Consider the following 17,055-nt stretch of genomic DNA (forward strand, 5'->3'; position numbering starts at 1 on the left):
TGACCTTTCCGCATCCTCCGTATTTGGTGGTAACGGGCTCGAACCCCAGTCTAATCAAGAAGCGTGTGCTACGCACTGCTGCTCCTTCCCACCTGGCTACGGAGGTGCCTTCTATTAGAATGAGCAGCGACCTGGGGCAAGGGGTGCTGGGGGTTTCAGGGACTGATGGCAGTCATCATGAAACAAATAAATACATGGGATGTGTTAGAGTAACTAAGAGTAGAAACAGGTGTATGTATATTCATCACCCATGAATCAGATGACATAACAGGGCTGACAGTAGAGGAACCAGTAGCAGGAAGTGATCATGGAGTTCTACGGTGGATGATGACGAGAGAGGTAGCAGAAGTAAAAGGCGAAGGAATGAGTTTTAATTTCAGAAAAGGAAATTATGATGCCTTAAGGTACTACATGACCTCTATTAATTGGGTAGATATTGTGCAGAAAATGAATACATTTGAACTGTGGTACGCTTTTAAAACATTAATCACAGATGCCTTGAATGCATATATACCATTAAAAAAAATACTCCACGAGGAGGGTTTCAAGTTGGATGAATAGTGAAGTTGCCACATTACTTGAGCAGAAAAAGGTGGCATGGAAAGGTTACAGAGCAATAAAAAGTACTGAAGTCTATAACAGCTACAAGGTGATGTGTAACAGAGCCACAGAAAAGGTCCGACAGGTAAAGGCAGTTTATGAGAAATCACTAGCAAACAGAGCAAAGAGGGGGGGGTTAAGAATTCTTCACATATATAAATGCCAAGAAGAGCAGGACAAACAGATCGGACCTTTACATAAGGGAAAGGGGATAGTATTAAATACATCAGCTGCCATTGCAGATGAACTCAACAGTCATTTCGCATCGATATTTACAAATGAAAAACCTTTTGTGGCAATGGGAAATTGTGGGAGCGAAGTTGAAAAATATGTAATTAATGATACTGAAATTTCGCAAGATTATTTAATGAAAAAATTTTGCGCCTACAGGCCAGTAAGGCTCCTGGAGTTGATGGAATATACCCTATAATCTTAAGGGAGGCGGCAAGCGAGTGCATTGAACCATTGAGGCTAATTATGCGAGCATCACTAGACTCTAGGGAGATTCCCTTGAATTGGAAAAGTGCAAATGTATCTCCCATACAATAAGGGTGGCTCTAAAAGTGAAGTTGAAAATTATCGACCTGTCAGTCTGACTTCAGTAGTAGGGAAAATCATGGAGGCAATGATCAAGGGGGAATTCAGGATCATTTGGATCGAAATGAAATTCTCAAGGATACTCAGCATGGTTCTGTAAAGGGAAAATCATGTTTAACAAATCTGGTTCGCTATTTCGAAAGGGTCACTCACGAGCTGGATTTAGGGAATAATTTCAACATTGTTCATTTAGATTTCAGCAAAGCTTTTGACTCAGTCCCACATGAGCGGTTGCTTTATAAGTTGGAACAGGTTGGAATCGCTGGGAAAATCCTTAGATGGATAGAAGGATGGCTTCAGGGCAGGAGGCAGAGGGTTGTGATAAATGGCTATTCCATTTATTATTGGGTTGATGTAAGAAGTGGGGTTCCCCAAGGATCAGTATTAGGACCACTGTTGTTTTTAATTTTCACAAACGACATTGATGAAGGGATAGAGGGCGTGATGTCTAAATTTGCAGATGATGTTAAAATTGGTAGAGTAGTTAATGATCACTGTCAAGCTGAGCTTCTTCAGAGAGACCTAGATAGACTTCAGGAATGGTCAGAAAAATGGCAGCTATGCTTTAATCCAACAAAGTGTAAGGTATTACACCTGGGAAACAGTAATCCCAAAATAACTTATTCACTTGGTGGAGTTCAACTAAACCCAGTACTGGAGGAAAGGGACTTGGGTGTTACGATACGGTCAGACATGAAATTCTCTGAGCATTTAAACAGGTTGCAAGGAAGGCCCATGGTGTCCTATCGATGATCTATCGAACTTTTGCAAGTAGAGATAGGGATGTGATATTCCCATTATATAAGGCTTATGTTAGACCACACTTGGAATACTGTGTTCAAGTATGGAGACCGCACCTAAAGAAAGACATCGAGGTTCTTGAAAGGGTGCAAAGACAGGTAACTCACCTGGTGAGATCGGCAAAAGGGCGTCCTTATGAAGAACGACTTCGAATATGTGGGTTGCAGAGTTTGGAAACTAGACACCTTAGAGGAGATTTGATTGAGGTGTTTAAGGCCCTGAGAGGCATCAGTAAAATGAATGAGGACGAAATTTTCAAGATTATACAGTTTGGTGAAATTCAAAAGGTCATCTGGATAGTACCTTCGGGTAAGGGAAGCGCATAGGATGATAGGTTTAATTTCCTTTTTTTTATTTTTTTTTTTAATTAATTATTATTATTATTTATTATTTTTTTTTGGCTGGTGCAGCATAAGCCATAGGCTTTCTTGCACCATGCGGCCATTACTAATACTAATACTAATTATGAAACAAATAAATACATGGGATGTGTTAGAGTAACTAAGAGTATAAACAGGTGCATGTATACTTGCATGTACACAAATGCTAGGAGGTAGTTAATAAATCTGATGAATTTGAAGTGCTGGTCAAGATATCAAAGGCAGATATTGTTGGGATATCAGAGACATGGTGTCACAGATATTAGGAATGCAGAATTGAAATTTGGGGAGTACAATGTGCACAGAAAGATAGACAGGGAGGAGGGGTTATGCTATTAATTAAGAAAAACATAAAATGAAAGGAAGTGCATCCAGTTGATAGTTGGACAGTGCAATATTCAATCAGTTGGTGTGACAAAGCACTGGGAAAGCAAAAATAAGAACAGGAGTGTGTTATAGGCCTAATGGCTCGAATGAGTACAACAAACAATTGTACAGAGAAATACAGTGGGCAAGTAAATCAGAAAGTAAATGTCTTATAAGGGTGGATTTTAACTTCCCACATATTGACTAGAACTTGTGAGTTAGTCACCCGAAGATCCATATTACTTGGATCTTCGTCAACCTCTGTCTGCTGTGTCTCAACCATTTACTCCAGGCAATGAGTCATCTCTCTTGGTCTCCAAAGAAAAATTCAATCTTCTGCAAGATTTTGCATATAAAGCCTTCACTAGATGAGGACAACTCACTACTAGTACTTTAATTCTGGGAACTACTCTTATTCAAGCCCCACCTTCGGTCCAGGCCATCACCTCCATCACTCCATTTCATGATATTACCATCACCACCATCATCACTATCACCGTCTTTAGCTCAAGTACCATCTTCACCACAACCTTCAACAACTCCTAATCTTACTTGTACAATGCTGAACAGTCAGAGTTTTCCCATCTTGTATCTCCTGCTGGCCTCAGGCTGGTCCTGAGGTGGAATCATCTGTTGACACAGGTTTTCCTGTGTGAAATCTTTATCTCTTCTCTCTATCCCCTTTTAGTTCATGTCATGTCTTTCCTTTTGTCCATCTATCAATTGTTTACTTTTTATTCTTCCTCCTTTTTCTGCTATTCTTTCCTCTATTGTGTTTGTCCTTGCTGGCACCAGCCTTGCTCTGGCACAGGATTATTTTATTTATTTTATTTTTTATTATTTATTTTTATTCTCTTTTATTTTATCATTTTTATTACTTATTACTTTTTTATTTTATTTTATTTGCTATTTTTTGAATGGTTTGGACATTCAGTACATGACACTCGAGGTTTGCTGCAGTTCACGTTCAGTTGTGACCTGCCTCCTCGTGGCATAGACAGGTATCAGGATGCACCCTCCTGGTGCTTGTTGCTTTCTGGTAGCAAAGTATCCAGAAACAATTAAACAATGTAACAAACATGTCAATGACAAACATAAAACTACACACACTTCTGGCATTTTTTCAGCGTTTCTGTATCATCACAGTGCACAACAGCGGAGTTGAATTAACATTTGGAAGCTGCCCTACATAAGATAATATAATGTCTACATCATCATCATCATCATCAGCCATTTTCAATCTACTGCAGGATGAAGGCCTCTCCAGCAACTTTCCAGTTCCTTCTGTTTTGAGCACTGGCCATCCATTTACTACTCAAAAACTCATGAATTTCATCTATCCATCTCCGCCTTTGTCTTCCAGGTTTTCTTCTAGCTCCTCTTGGGTACCATTCTGTTATTTTCTTAGTCCATCTGTCATCATGTCTTCGAGCTATGTGTCCTGCCCAAGACCATTTTAGTTCTTTAGTTTTGATAAGAATGTCCTTTACTTGAGTTTGCTGCCTAATCCATGTGTTTCTCTTCTTATCTAACAGTCTGATTCCCAATATAATTCGTTCCATTCTTTGCTGTGTAGTTTTCAGCTTCTCTTCCATTCTTTTGGTGGGTGCCCAAGTTTCACTTCCATAAGACATGGTGGGGAGTATACATTGATTCATTATTTTATGTTTCAGACAAACTGGGATATTGCTCTTCAGTATGTGACTATATTTCCTGAATGCTATCCATCCAAAATTTATTCTTCTCTTGACTTCCAGCCATTTATCATTATTACAGCTAATAACTTGTCCCAGATAAGTATATGACTCCACCTTTTCAATTACTGCTCCTTCAATCATTATTTCCCTTTCCGTGGCATACTTGTTCATCATTACTTTTGTTTTAGCCATATTCATCTTTAGTCCAAAATCCTTACTAACTGTGCATAACTGATTAAGATTTTCCTCTAATTCTTTGGGATCGTGGCTTATGACCACAATGTCATCTGCAAATCGTAAATGGTTTAGGTACTCTCCATTCACATTGACTCCTTTCTGCGACCAGTCTAATCTTCTGAAAGCTTCCTCAAGGGCAGCAGTAAACAGCTTCGGAGATATTGTGTCTACTCGTCGAACTCCTTTCTCGATTTTAAATTTGCTAATGTCTTTGTCTAGTCTAATAAAGGATGTAGCACTCTCATATATTTTCTTCAAAATCATAATATATGGATTATCTATGCCTCGTCTTTCCAGTGCCCGAAACATTGCCTTATGCTGTATGGAGTCAAATGCCTTTTCATAATCCACAAATGCCAGGCATAATGGTGTTTTATATTCATTTGCTTTCTCCATTAGCTGTGATATTACGTGAAGGTGATCCATAGTTGAGAATCCTGTCCTAAAGCCAGCTTGCTCTTTCGGTTGATTCTCATCAAGTATTCTTTCTAATCTGTTAGTAATGACCCTTGTGAACAACTTGTAGATATGGGATAACAAGCTAATTGGTCTATAATTTCCAATTTCTGATTTATCTCCTTTCTTATGCAGCAAAACTATGATTGCATTATTCCACTGCTTAGGCATCACACCTTTTCTAATGCACTTTGTGAAGAGCCTTGCCAGTTTTTGTGTTATGTCTCTTCCTCCCAATTTTAACAACTCTACAGTAACTTCATCTTCCCCCGGGGCTTTCCGATTCTTCATTTTCTTCAATGCATGTTCTACCTCATCAGGAAGAATATCGGGTATGTCGTATGTGTTGCTACTTTGCAATCCATCTTCCCCACTGCTGGTATCACCCTCGCTCCTTGTATAATTCTCTATAGTAGTCTTCTGCTATTTGAATTATGCCTTCTCTGCTGTTTATAAGTACACCATTGCTATTCTTCAGTTTCAGTATCATTTGTCTTTCTGTATTACTGCTCATGGTTGCTGATTTAAATCCTTTGTTTTCCCTTAATGCTTATTCTACTTTTCTTGTGTTAAATCTTCTTATGTCCTCTCTGAGTCTCTTTCTAATGGCTTTGCATAACTCAGTATACTCAATTTTCTCCCTGTCAGTGTTTTTCTTGCTCTTCATTTGTCGTCTTTGGTTCATCATGACAAGTGTTTCTTGACTAATTTTCTCTTCTTTGGATTTCTGTTTCCCTATAGGTTCCTTGGGCTTTATCACTTTCAGAAAGTTGTAATATTCCTCGTCGATATCTTGGTCCTGAGCAGTCTGCAGAAGCTCAAACTTGTTCTTAAGTTCCAGTACATACTGCTTTTTCTCCTCCTCTGTTATTTCAAAGACCTTTGTATTATTTACTCGAGTCAGTTTTTTCCTTTCCTTTCCTACATCTATATCAAGTGTACATCTTACCATTCTGTGATCACTTCCAACATTTACCTTATTCAGGACGGTAACATCATTCACAATATATCTTCTGTTAGTGAGGATGAAGTCGATTTCATTAGTTGTTAATCCATTTGGACTCTTCCATGTCCACTTTCTGTTCACCCTTTTCTTGAAAAAAGTGTTCATTACTGACATTCCTTGAGATTCTGCAAATTCCACAAGTCTTTCACCTCTTATTTCTTTCACCAATTCCAAAATTTCCTATAGTTCCTCTTTCTGCGCTGTTTTGCCTTTTTCCAACCTTAGCATTGAAGTCCCCCATAATAATAGTGTAGTGGGTTTTCTGCTCATCTAGAAGACTCAATTTCAGTGTACATTTCTTCAACCTCTTCATCATCATGGCTCGATGTTGGTGCATAAATCATTATAATCTTTAGCTTGTCCCTCTTAGAAATCTTGAGTATTAGTCTTGACACCCTTGGTGATGTACTTTTGAATTCCAAAATGTTGTTGTTTTTAAAATCTTTATGGACCAGAAACCCAACTCCACCTTCACTCCTTTCACTGTTTCCATTAGTGTACAGCAGATTTCCACTTGATAAACTTATAAGTGATTCATTTCTTCTTCTTGTTTCAGCCAAAATGTCTACATATTTTGTCTTAAATGTGTGGCACTGCTCCATCTTGTTGAAATCACACATTATTTTGTCTGAACCTGTGTAGCTCCACAACCAAAAACCAACATAGTACTGTATTGACCAGCAGTCATCGTTACAGACTGGTCATTTTTGAGTAATCGGACCATAATTCTTCAAAGAATTATGGGCCGATTACTCAAAATGCAGATAGACCAAACCAGATGGCTATCTACTCGCTATGCAGCAGCTTTTAGTGGAGTCCCCGACCAATAGTGGAAGTTCTACTTGTTAACAAATCCAAAAAGGTGAAAATAGGCTTCGTCCAACATAATGAAAATATTCAAAACATTTGCATCATTTTCCAAAATGTCCATAAATTGTATGCAGAGCTGTCCTCGAGCAATTTTAACCTGATTTGCTACCTTGTGAGTAACTTTAATTTTGTAAGGGTGGAACTGAAGTTTATTGTGCAAAATATGTCTTAGACTTCTACTCAACATTCCAAAGGCCATCACTTGTCTTCTTACTGACTGGAATGGGCTTTGCAATACTGCATTTCTCACTCTCTCTCTCCATTCTCAGGTTTGCAAACTGTACACATAGTGCCGACAAATTGATTGTTGCCCATGGCCGAATTCCAAGAAGGAATATGGTCACTTGTCTTGGTTCATTAAACTGAATGTTGAAATCTTCTTTGTGTCTGCATAATGGATTTTATTATAAATAAATTTCTGCTGCAAATGTGATGGTTCACTAGCCAATTATCCATGATTACTGAACTGCATGAATACAAAGCAACTCCAATCATATAGCTCTCACCCCCCCACTATCATTGCTCCCTCTGAAACACACTGAAAAATATCCATCCTACTGCCCTACCCTATATAGGTCAGTATTTGAATAATTTTATTATAAAATTGATTTGTAACCTTTGTGGCCTTTTAAATAATAAAATTTAACTGACTTTGATGGAACCAGATAGATATATGTTAAATAAACTAAAACATCAAAATAAAAAAACTTTTTTTATCATAAGTTATTTTTAAATGAAATTACTAAAATAGTGAAAAATGACAAAATTTACCCAAATGATACATAGAAAAAAAAAAAAAAAAAAAATTAAATTACCATTCCTGTTTTTAAATTAATTCCATAATTTCTATTTTCTTTTCCTCCGGTAACCACAAGATTATCAGCCAACTTATAAGAACTTCTCAAAAGGGTATCTGCATTTACTGGTACTGGTTCAATGTTTTCTCCATCAAATTTATATAAATTTCCATCAAGTGATGGAATCAGTCGCACCCATTGCCCTCGATTTGGAATCTGTTTAAAGAAAAACAAGTGCATGAATAACAAAAAAAATTACCAATGAAAGACTTTCATTTCTCTTATATCTTATAAAAACTACATTTCTTATATTTCAGTTTTAACTGTCAAGCAGGAACACTGGTGACTAGCATGAACTGAAAACAGAAAAATATTTGCACATTTTGAGCAAATTTTCAAAAAGAAAAAAAAAAAAAAAAAACATTAGTCCAATAACTAGGCAACTTGGGGTGAAGATGCCTCCACAATATGAAATCAGTGCAATAAGTAGAAAACTTAGTTTGCTCAATGCTACGTAAGAAAATCTGCTTTGGTCACCTTTGACCAAAGCTGAGAGTTTTTTTCAGTACTCGCAGCACCAGCTTCGGCCAATCAGTAAAAAAAAATATATATATACATATATATATTAAGGTTGCAACAATAAGAAAATTGCCTGATTACCGATTACTTGGCTGATTAGTCATTATTATTATCATTATTATAATCCACTGAAAAAGCCGCCTAATTACAGTACATACAAGCAAATATCAACTAAATAATACTAACATAAGGAATATTACAATGGTTCATGTCTAAGAGTGTTCAATTACAGAATTAGTTACATATCTGTAACTAATTTTATACGTATCTGTAACTAGATCTTTTAGACCACCTTCTGGTGGACATTTTTTGCATCCAGCAACACCAATATATCATTTGCATCTCAGAAGCACTTCCCTGATACACAGAGACAGTTAAATTCCAGTCATATGACTCTTGCTTCGATAGTCTGACCATCTCACTTGAACCTGTTAAGAAGAATTGCAACTCATGGATGGAAAAAAAAAAAAAAAAAGGTCTTTCTACGTTGCTATTGTTCCGGACTTAGAAATTTTTTGCAGCACTAGGGACTTCAGCAATTCCACTTGACACCAATGAGTTTAACAATTTTTAATGGTTTTATATTGGTAAATTGAAAAAAAATAATAAATAATAATAATAATAATTTTCATTAACACACGACATTTTTAAGGTTAGGTAATAACAAAAAAAGAAAGAAAGATTCTTCATATATATACATATCATAGCATTAAATAATCACTTAACGCTATGATGTTATCGTCTGTTATGTTCAAGCACCAATCAGTACATATGTCACGCCTATGTGTCAATATCAATATATCATTCTCAACTTCTGCTCTAGACCGATAGCACACATCAGCTGTTTACCAAGCATGCAGCACAAAGGGGCGGTAGCAGCAAAGCAGTTTGCCATAACTTTCGTGTTGGCTTTCTTTACATTTGCCACATGTTGTATTCAGTTTGTTTGTACACCTTATTAATCCATAATGTGTTTCTAATCCTCTTATTACTTTTTCAGATTAAATTTTATTAAGTTCCATCCAGAAGAAATGTCAAAAGAAACAGAAGCATCAGATAAGTTGAAAAGGACATATGCTGAATATTCAGGAAGTAGCAGCACCATTGAACCTCCTGCTAAAGTGCAAACTACTATAGAAGCAGTATCAACAAAGAAGCTTTGGGATATTAATGGCTACAACACCAAAGAGATCCATTATTTAACTGAAGAAATGATAGCTTCGACCATATTCTGTAACATCTGACATTAGATTCTAAAGGCTATTAAAAAAAATTTGGCCCAAATTATAATATTCCAAGTAGAAAATATTTCACTGATAAAATCATTCCAGATATATTTCAGAAGGTTAAAAAAAAAAAAAAAAAAAAAAAACTTCAAATATCCCTTGATATAGCCAAACACATTTCTTTAACTACTGATATTTGAACAGCTAGTACAAATAATTCTCCATTTCTGAGTATTACCTTTTTCAGGCTCATACAGGGATACGGATCAGTGAAGAGGTGAACAATGTGCTAGAAGAATATTAGCTCTCAAAAAGCAAAGTTTTTCTTGTACTGTGAGATTCTGGAGCAAATATGGTAGCTGGTGTCACTGATAGTGGTTTACAATCACAATCATGTTTCATACACACATTACAACTTTCAATAAATGATTCCATATTTGCCCAACAGGCTCTAAGGGCTGTTGTTACTATCAATAGGAATATTGTAAAATACTTCAATTATTCTGCTTCAGCAGTTAACAAATTAATGGAAATAAATAAAAAAAAAAAATTTTTTTCTGTTTATACTCCGGCATGACAGCCAAGTCAGTAGAGTTTACAATAAATCGTCAATACAAATATTTATCATATTTAGTAGTCACGGGCTTGAACCCCGGTCCACTCAAGGAACGCGTGCTATGCACTCTCGCTCCTGACCACTGGGCTACGTCAGGCCTAAATACAGGAGCAGCTAAATTTAAAGAAGCATAAATTAATTCAAAATATATCCACTCATTGGAATTCAATGTATTACATACTGGAAAGAAACACAGAACAGCAAAAGGCTCTCACAACATATGTGTGGACAACAATATTCCAACATTAAGTTCATACCAGTGTCTTGTAAAAAAATAGTCCAACTCCTAGGTCCATATGAATAAATCACTAATGAAGCTAGTAAAAGAGAATCTACCACTTCAATGATAATCCTCACAATTTTGACTTAATTATTTTTGCCCATAGCTGTCCAAAATGATAATTTCAGTAGAATTCTTACCACAGCTGAGGAGCTTAAATCATCAACTGTGAAAAGATTTTCTGCTTATATGGAAAATAAATCTCTGTGTTTATCTACTTTTATAGATCCTAGATTTAAGATGAACTTTCAAAGAAGTAATATGAAAAGCAAAATAAAGAAATGTGTTTTAGAAGCTCTGGAGCAAGATCAAATACAGGTAAGAGAGGATCTCTTGATGATATTTCAACAGGATATGCTTCAACCAGTTCTATTGAAGATCAAGATCAAGATAGCTCAGGCTTTACTATGAGTTTTTCAAGTTTGTTTGATAAAATGGGCTTCTGCTAAGACAGATAGTGTTCAAAACAAAGGAACAGAACAAATGTCACCCAGAGTAAGTTCAAAAGAGAAGCAATTCTCAAAAAAAAAAAAAAAAAAAAAGCATTATTCAGTGATGCACCCAAGAATTTAACCAGTATTTAAATTTGCCATTACTGCCCAGAAATTATAGCCCATTTCAGTGGTGGAAAACAAACGTACAAGACAAACTACCTCTTCTGAGCAAACTGGCTTTGAAATATTCAAGTGCACCAGCTTCATCAGTTGAAAGTGAAAGAATATTTAGTACTGGTGCTAATTTGTATGAACCTGCAAGAAATAAGCTATGTCCTGAAAATGGGGAACTCTGCTGTTTTTGCATTACAATTTAAGAGCATTCAAATTTTGATTACTCTGTGTAAAACTGCTTTTAATTTGTTTTTTCCTTTATACTTTGTTAAAAAAGTGATAAATTTGATTAAAATACCTGTTATTTTATTTTTTATAGTATTCTCTGTATTAATAAAATTGTTGACTTATTCCATTTCAGTGTATCAAAGCAATCTGATGAATCTCTCATCAGTGTTTAACTGGCTTAAATTTGGCAGGAAATGGCTGATTAACAAAACCAATTAAGTGAAAAAAAGCCGATTAACAATTAATCGGCCAAGGACCTGATTAGGCTGATTACCAATTATGCACGATTAATCAGTGCATCCTTAATATATATATATATATATATATATATATATATATATATGGTAAAAGCTCCTAACTGCATCATTATATTTTTTCATTGAAGATATATAGCCATAAAAAATTCTTCAAGTCTCAATTTTGAAGTAAAAAAGGTACATGCCATATTAATGTTCCATAAGGTTACATTTTGGCCTTATTTTTGCTTGCTTCTTGACTGAAAGTAGGCTTTAAGGCAACCAAAAAATATTTTGTTTTGATAATAATACCGTACCCAAAAATATTTTAACTTATTATTACATAACACGGTGTCAGAATTAAGAATAAATTTTCAACTATTTCTTGCTGCTTTTCCCAAAACATTTGATTGGTGAAATCAACACATAAACATGTTACTGTACTGTGCCCAGAGCAGTAATCATTAAAGAAATCACTAATTTATTACTTATTATAAATCACTTAATTTGGAAAGTAGCAATCTTTAGATGCATATACATAAAGCATCTATTGTCTTCACTATTTCCATCCATCTGTCTATCTGCATACGAGGGGGTATCAAAAAGTTTGTACCCTTACCTAGTTAAAAGGATTAAATTTCCTTCACAGGAACTTTAATCCTTTTCTATGCACTCTCCATGTATAGTAACACATTTCTCCCATCTATGGATCAGTTGTTTAATGCCTTGATTTTAGAAGTCTGCAATTTTTTTTTGCCCGAAACCATAAATTCCACTGCTTCTACTGAAATGAGCAGAAACCTGGAAAACAAGATGCAGGATATTTCAAAGACTTCTGGGAATCACTGCGGTACAAGTAAACACATGGGTTGTGTTAGGGTAGCTAAGAATAGGAACAGGTGCATGTATACTTGCATGTACACCAATGCTAGGAGTTTGATAAATAAATTTGATGAATTTGAGGTATTGCTCAAAGCATCAAAGGCGACATATTGTTGGGATATCAGAGACGTGGTGTCACACAGATATAAGGAATGCAAAACTGTAATTTGGGGAGTACAACGTCTACAGAAAGGATAGACAGGATAGGAAAGGAGGAGGGGTTATGCTATTAGTTAAGAAACACATAAAATCCAAGGAAGTGAAGTCAGTTGACATCGCTGGACAGTGCAGTGTTGAGTCAGTTTGGTGTGACATAAGCATTGGGAGATCAAAACTGAGAGTAGGAGTGTGCTATAGGCCTAATGACTCTGATGAGTATAATAAGATACTGTACAGGGAAATAGAGTGGGCCAGTAAATCAGAGAGTCTTATAATGGGGGATTTTAATTTCCCAGATATTGACTGGAATTTGTGGGTTGGTCACTCACACACTAGCAAGGCTTTTGTGGATTTATTGGATGATTGTTTTCTACATCAGCATGTTCGGGAGGCAACTAGATGGAGTAATACTCTTGATTTGATTATCAGTAGTGATTCTTCATGCATTAAGAATCTGCAGACAGAGGAACCACTAGGTGACAGTGATCACAGTCTGCTGAAGTGGGATTTACTCAAAGAGGTAACTACCATCAGGGGTAAAGGGAAGGGTTATTGCTTTCGTAAAGGCGACTACGATGGTCTGAGACAGTATTTAAATTCTTTATATGGTGGGATCAACAACTGATGATGTTACCAACAGCAAATTTAAAATGGGAAGCATTCAAAGAATTAATCTTGGAAGCTACTAGGATTTTCATACCAACTAAGAAATATTGTTCAAGGTTTAGGCCTAAATGGATGTCAGATGAACTAATGAGACATATGGCAGAGAAGAAAAATGCATGGGATACATATAAATTAACACGTGACACAGAAGCCTATGATAGATATAAGTTGATCTGTAACCAAGTTACAAAGGAGGTTAGGCAGGCGAAGGCAGATTACGAGAAATCTTTGGCAAAAGATGCAAAGAAAAATAGCAAAGAGTTCTTTACTTATGTAAACTCTAGAAGGAAGGGGATGAATCAGATTGGTCCACTTGATATCGATGGTTCAACTGTTGATGATTCTGCTCAGGTAGCTAACAAACTAAATGAATATTTTGCATCAACATTCACACATGAGGAGTTATTCGGGGAGGAGAATGCCAGAGGTGTATTCAACTCTGGCAGTAAGCTAGATAATCTTGTAATAACTGAGAGTAAAGTGGAGAAGAAATTGTTGAAGATAAACACAAGAAAGGCACCTGGGGGTGGATGGGATCTATCCAGTTATATTAAAGGAGGCAAAGGAAGTAAACAAACCCTTAGCCATAATTATGAGAGCTTCCTTGGACTCAGGGGAGGTACCCACAGACTGGAGATGTGCAAATGTGACCTCAATTCACAAAGGAGGATCAAAGGCTGACACAAGTAATTATAGACCTGTGAGTTCAACTTCTGTTCCAGGAAAATTAATGGAGGCACTGGTTAAAGAAGCACTGCAGGATCATCTAGACAAGACTTCAGTTATAGCTCGGACACAGCATGGTTTTGTTAAGGGGAAGTCTTGCCTGACCAATTTGATTGGATACTATGATGCAGTCACAAAAGAACTGGATGCAGGGAATAACTTTGATATTATACACTTGGATCTTAGAAAGGCTTTTAATACTATTGCACAAGGAAGACTGCTGCACAAATTGCAGCAGTGTGGCATTGGAGGCAAATTGCTGCTATGGATAAAGGGATAGTTGAGGGGAGAAGGCAGAGCGTGATAATCAATGGACACTGCTCGTCGTGGACTAATGTTATTAGTGGAGTCCCTCAGGGTTCAGGGTTGGGTCCATTATTGTTTTCTGTATTTATAAATAATATTGATGATGGTATATCAAGCTTAATGTCCAAGTTTGCAGATGATACAAAGGTTGGCAGGGTTGTCAAGGACACTACTGACACTATGCTGCTGCAACAGGATCTGGAAAGGTTGAGCAGATGGGCTGAGAGGTGGCAAATGAAGTTTAACACTGACAAATGTAAAGTACTACATATGGGAAACAGCAACCCCAGAGCAGTGTACCAACTCTGGTAGTACACTGACAGTGGTAAAGAATGAAAAGGACCTGGAGGTAATTGTGTAGGCAGATATGAAGTTCTCTGAGCAGTGCAGACGGACTGCAAGAGTAGCTCATAGTGTCTTATCAATGATATACAGGAATTTTTCTAGCAGGGATAAGGAGGTGATTATTCCATTGTATAAGGCAATGGTCAGGCCACACCTTGAGTATTGTATACAGGTCTGGAGACCTCATTTCAAGAAGGATATAGAGATGCTGGAACGAGTACAGAGAAGGCCAACAAGATTAGTGAACAGAACAAAGGATTGCTCTTACGAAGAAAGGCTTAAGTTTTGCAAATTACAGTGTCTGGAGACTAGGCACCAGCGAAGTGATCTGATAGAGGTGTATAAAGCCTTGAATAGTTTGGGCATGCTCAATGCTGATGGGATTCTTCCTCTTGCTCAGAATAATCACCTGAGAGGGCATAAATTCAAATTGAGGAAAGACAAATGTAGGATAGATGTGCGGAAATTTGCCTTTAGCCAGCAGGTAGTTGGTTGGTAGAACAGACTTGTATCCGTTGTTGTGGAAGTTGATAGGCTAAATAAATTTAAGGCTCAGCTGGACAAGTATTTCGAACGAACGGAGGGGTGAAGTGGAAGTTTTTTTTTTTTTTTTTGGCTGATGCTGCATAAGCTTGCTTTCTTGCATCATATGCCTCTACTAATGCTAATGCTAATTGATGACTTCATGAGATGAATCAAAGTGGCTTCCATGCAATGGTTTCTTCATTATACATTCAGCATTCGTCATTTGTCACCAACTGTTGAAAAAAGTTCTCAACATCTAACAGTTGGCAAGAACATTGCATTCGCCATTGTTTCTGCAAAGGTGTCAGCTATCTTAGAACCCATTGTGCAGAGACCTTAGACATGTGCCAATGGTCATGCAAAATGCTGTGAGCAGAGCCATAACTAATTCTCATTGCATTTGCGATGAAATGAATTATCACACATCTGTCACTCAGCACCAGCTGCTCAACCTTTGCAACTGTCTCACTGTCTGTGGGTATTGATGGCCTTCCTTCTCTTGGCTCGTCAAAGACACTTGTACAACCGCACTCGAACTCCTGTTTCCACTTTTTACAGTGTCATAGGATGGACAATTCTGCCCATACACAGCTTTCATTTCTTTGTCAATTTCCTGAGCTTTCTTGCTCTGCAAATGCAGGAACTTGATCACTGCTCAATACTCCACTTTTTCAACCATAGTGTCCTTCTTCGGAACCAGAGGAAGGACACTGTGGTTGATTCTGGGCTCCACCTCTGGTGTATGATCATCTACGGCAAGGGTCAGCAACCTTTTTTGAGTGAAGAACCAATTTTGATCTAATTTAAAAAAAAAAAAAAGAGAATCCAAAGAGCCACACCTCAGCTCATGCTGGGGGGGGGGGTTACAAAATGGAACAGAGTGGGAAGGTGTTTTATTAAAAATATATATTTTTTTTGAAATATTATTTATTAATACTGAAAAAACGTAACAACATCCAATTAGGTATGAATTATTGTGACTTTTGCTGCTGAACTTCTTGAGCAAGTCTCTCAACATCAAGCGAGTATGCCTTAATTTTCATCTTTAGGCATGCTGAGAGACTCGTATTGTTCAGATGGCTTCTTGATTTATTTTTAATATAGTTCATGTTCGAAAATATTTGCTCGCAGAAATACATCGAACCAAAAACTGAGAGAAGACCAGATGCAAATATTTTCAAATTTATGTGTCTGGTAAGTTACTCCACATATCGAACACAATTTGGTCTTGCTTTTTCAACTCATCTATTGCTGTCCAATTGTGTAGAATTGCACAGGCAGTCTTTTGCATTTCCAAATCTTCAATTTCAGCTTTAAGGCATTTTAGTCTTGCAGTCAACATGTCCTTGATTTTAAATTCTCTAACTCCACTTTAAATGGTGCTTCATGTGGGCTAAAAGTTAAAGAGCTGCAGTTACATGTTCAAAGAGCCGCAGGTTCCCGACCCCTGACCTATGGGAATGAAATTTCACATGTTAGTTATTGAATATGTAGACAACTTATATTAAAAATGGCATCTTCCTACTGATTTTTTATCTAGGTCAGGATATGAACTTTTTGATATCCCTTCGTATAGGGCTAAAATGAAACTGGATATTATGTCTGTTGCTGTGAGCTGATTGGAGTAATGAACAGCAGATGCACCAAAACATTCTCAGTTTGCACATAAGTTGTTGCTTTTTGAGGAGTCTATTTTTTTATATCAGTTTGCTAAACATATAAATATAGAATTAAACTTTAAGACAGCCAAGAAATATTTTATTTTGATAATAATACTGTACCCAAAAATATTTTAACTTATTATGTTTAATTATATCAATCACAGCAGAATCATGAAATAGTGATGGATTTCAATTTTTTTAACAT

The 17,055-nt window shown here is 36.7% G+C and overlaps 1 protein-coding gene across 1 annotated transcript in view; it reads right to left on the reverse strand.

The window, feature by feature from the left end:
* Window positions 1-17,055, reverse strand: part of LOC150078283 (eukaryotic translation initiation factor 2-alpha kinase 3-like) — a 280,030-nt gene that overhangs the window by 209,141 nt on the left and 53,834 nt on the right. Inside the window, exon 3 of the mRNA XM_090385567.1 lies at window positions 7,826-8,023. Coding sequence (XP_090241693.1) covers window positions 7,826-8,023 — 198 coding nt within the window. The remainder of the gene's footprint in view (window positions 1-7,825; window positions 8,024-17,055) is intronic.

This window comes from Mastigoproctus giganteus, chromosome 11 (assembly GCF_048544385.1).
Source record: "Mastigoproctus giganteus isolate SK-2022 chromosome 11, ASM4854438v1, whole genome shotgun sequence".
NCBI lineage: Eukaryota > Metazoa > Arthropoda > Arachnida > Uropygi > Thelyphonidae > Mastigoproctus > Mastigoproctus giganteus.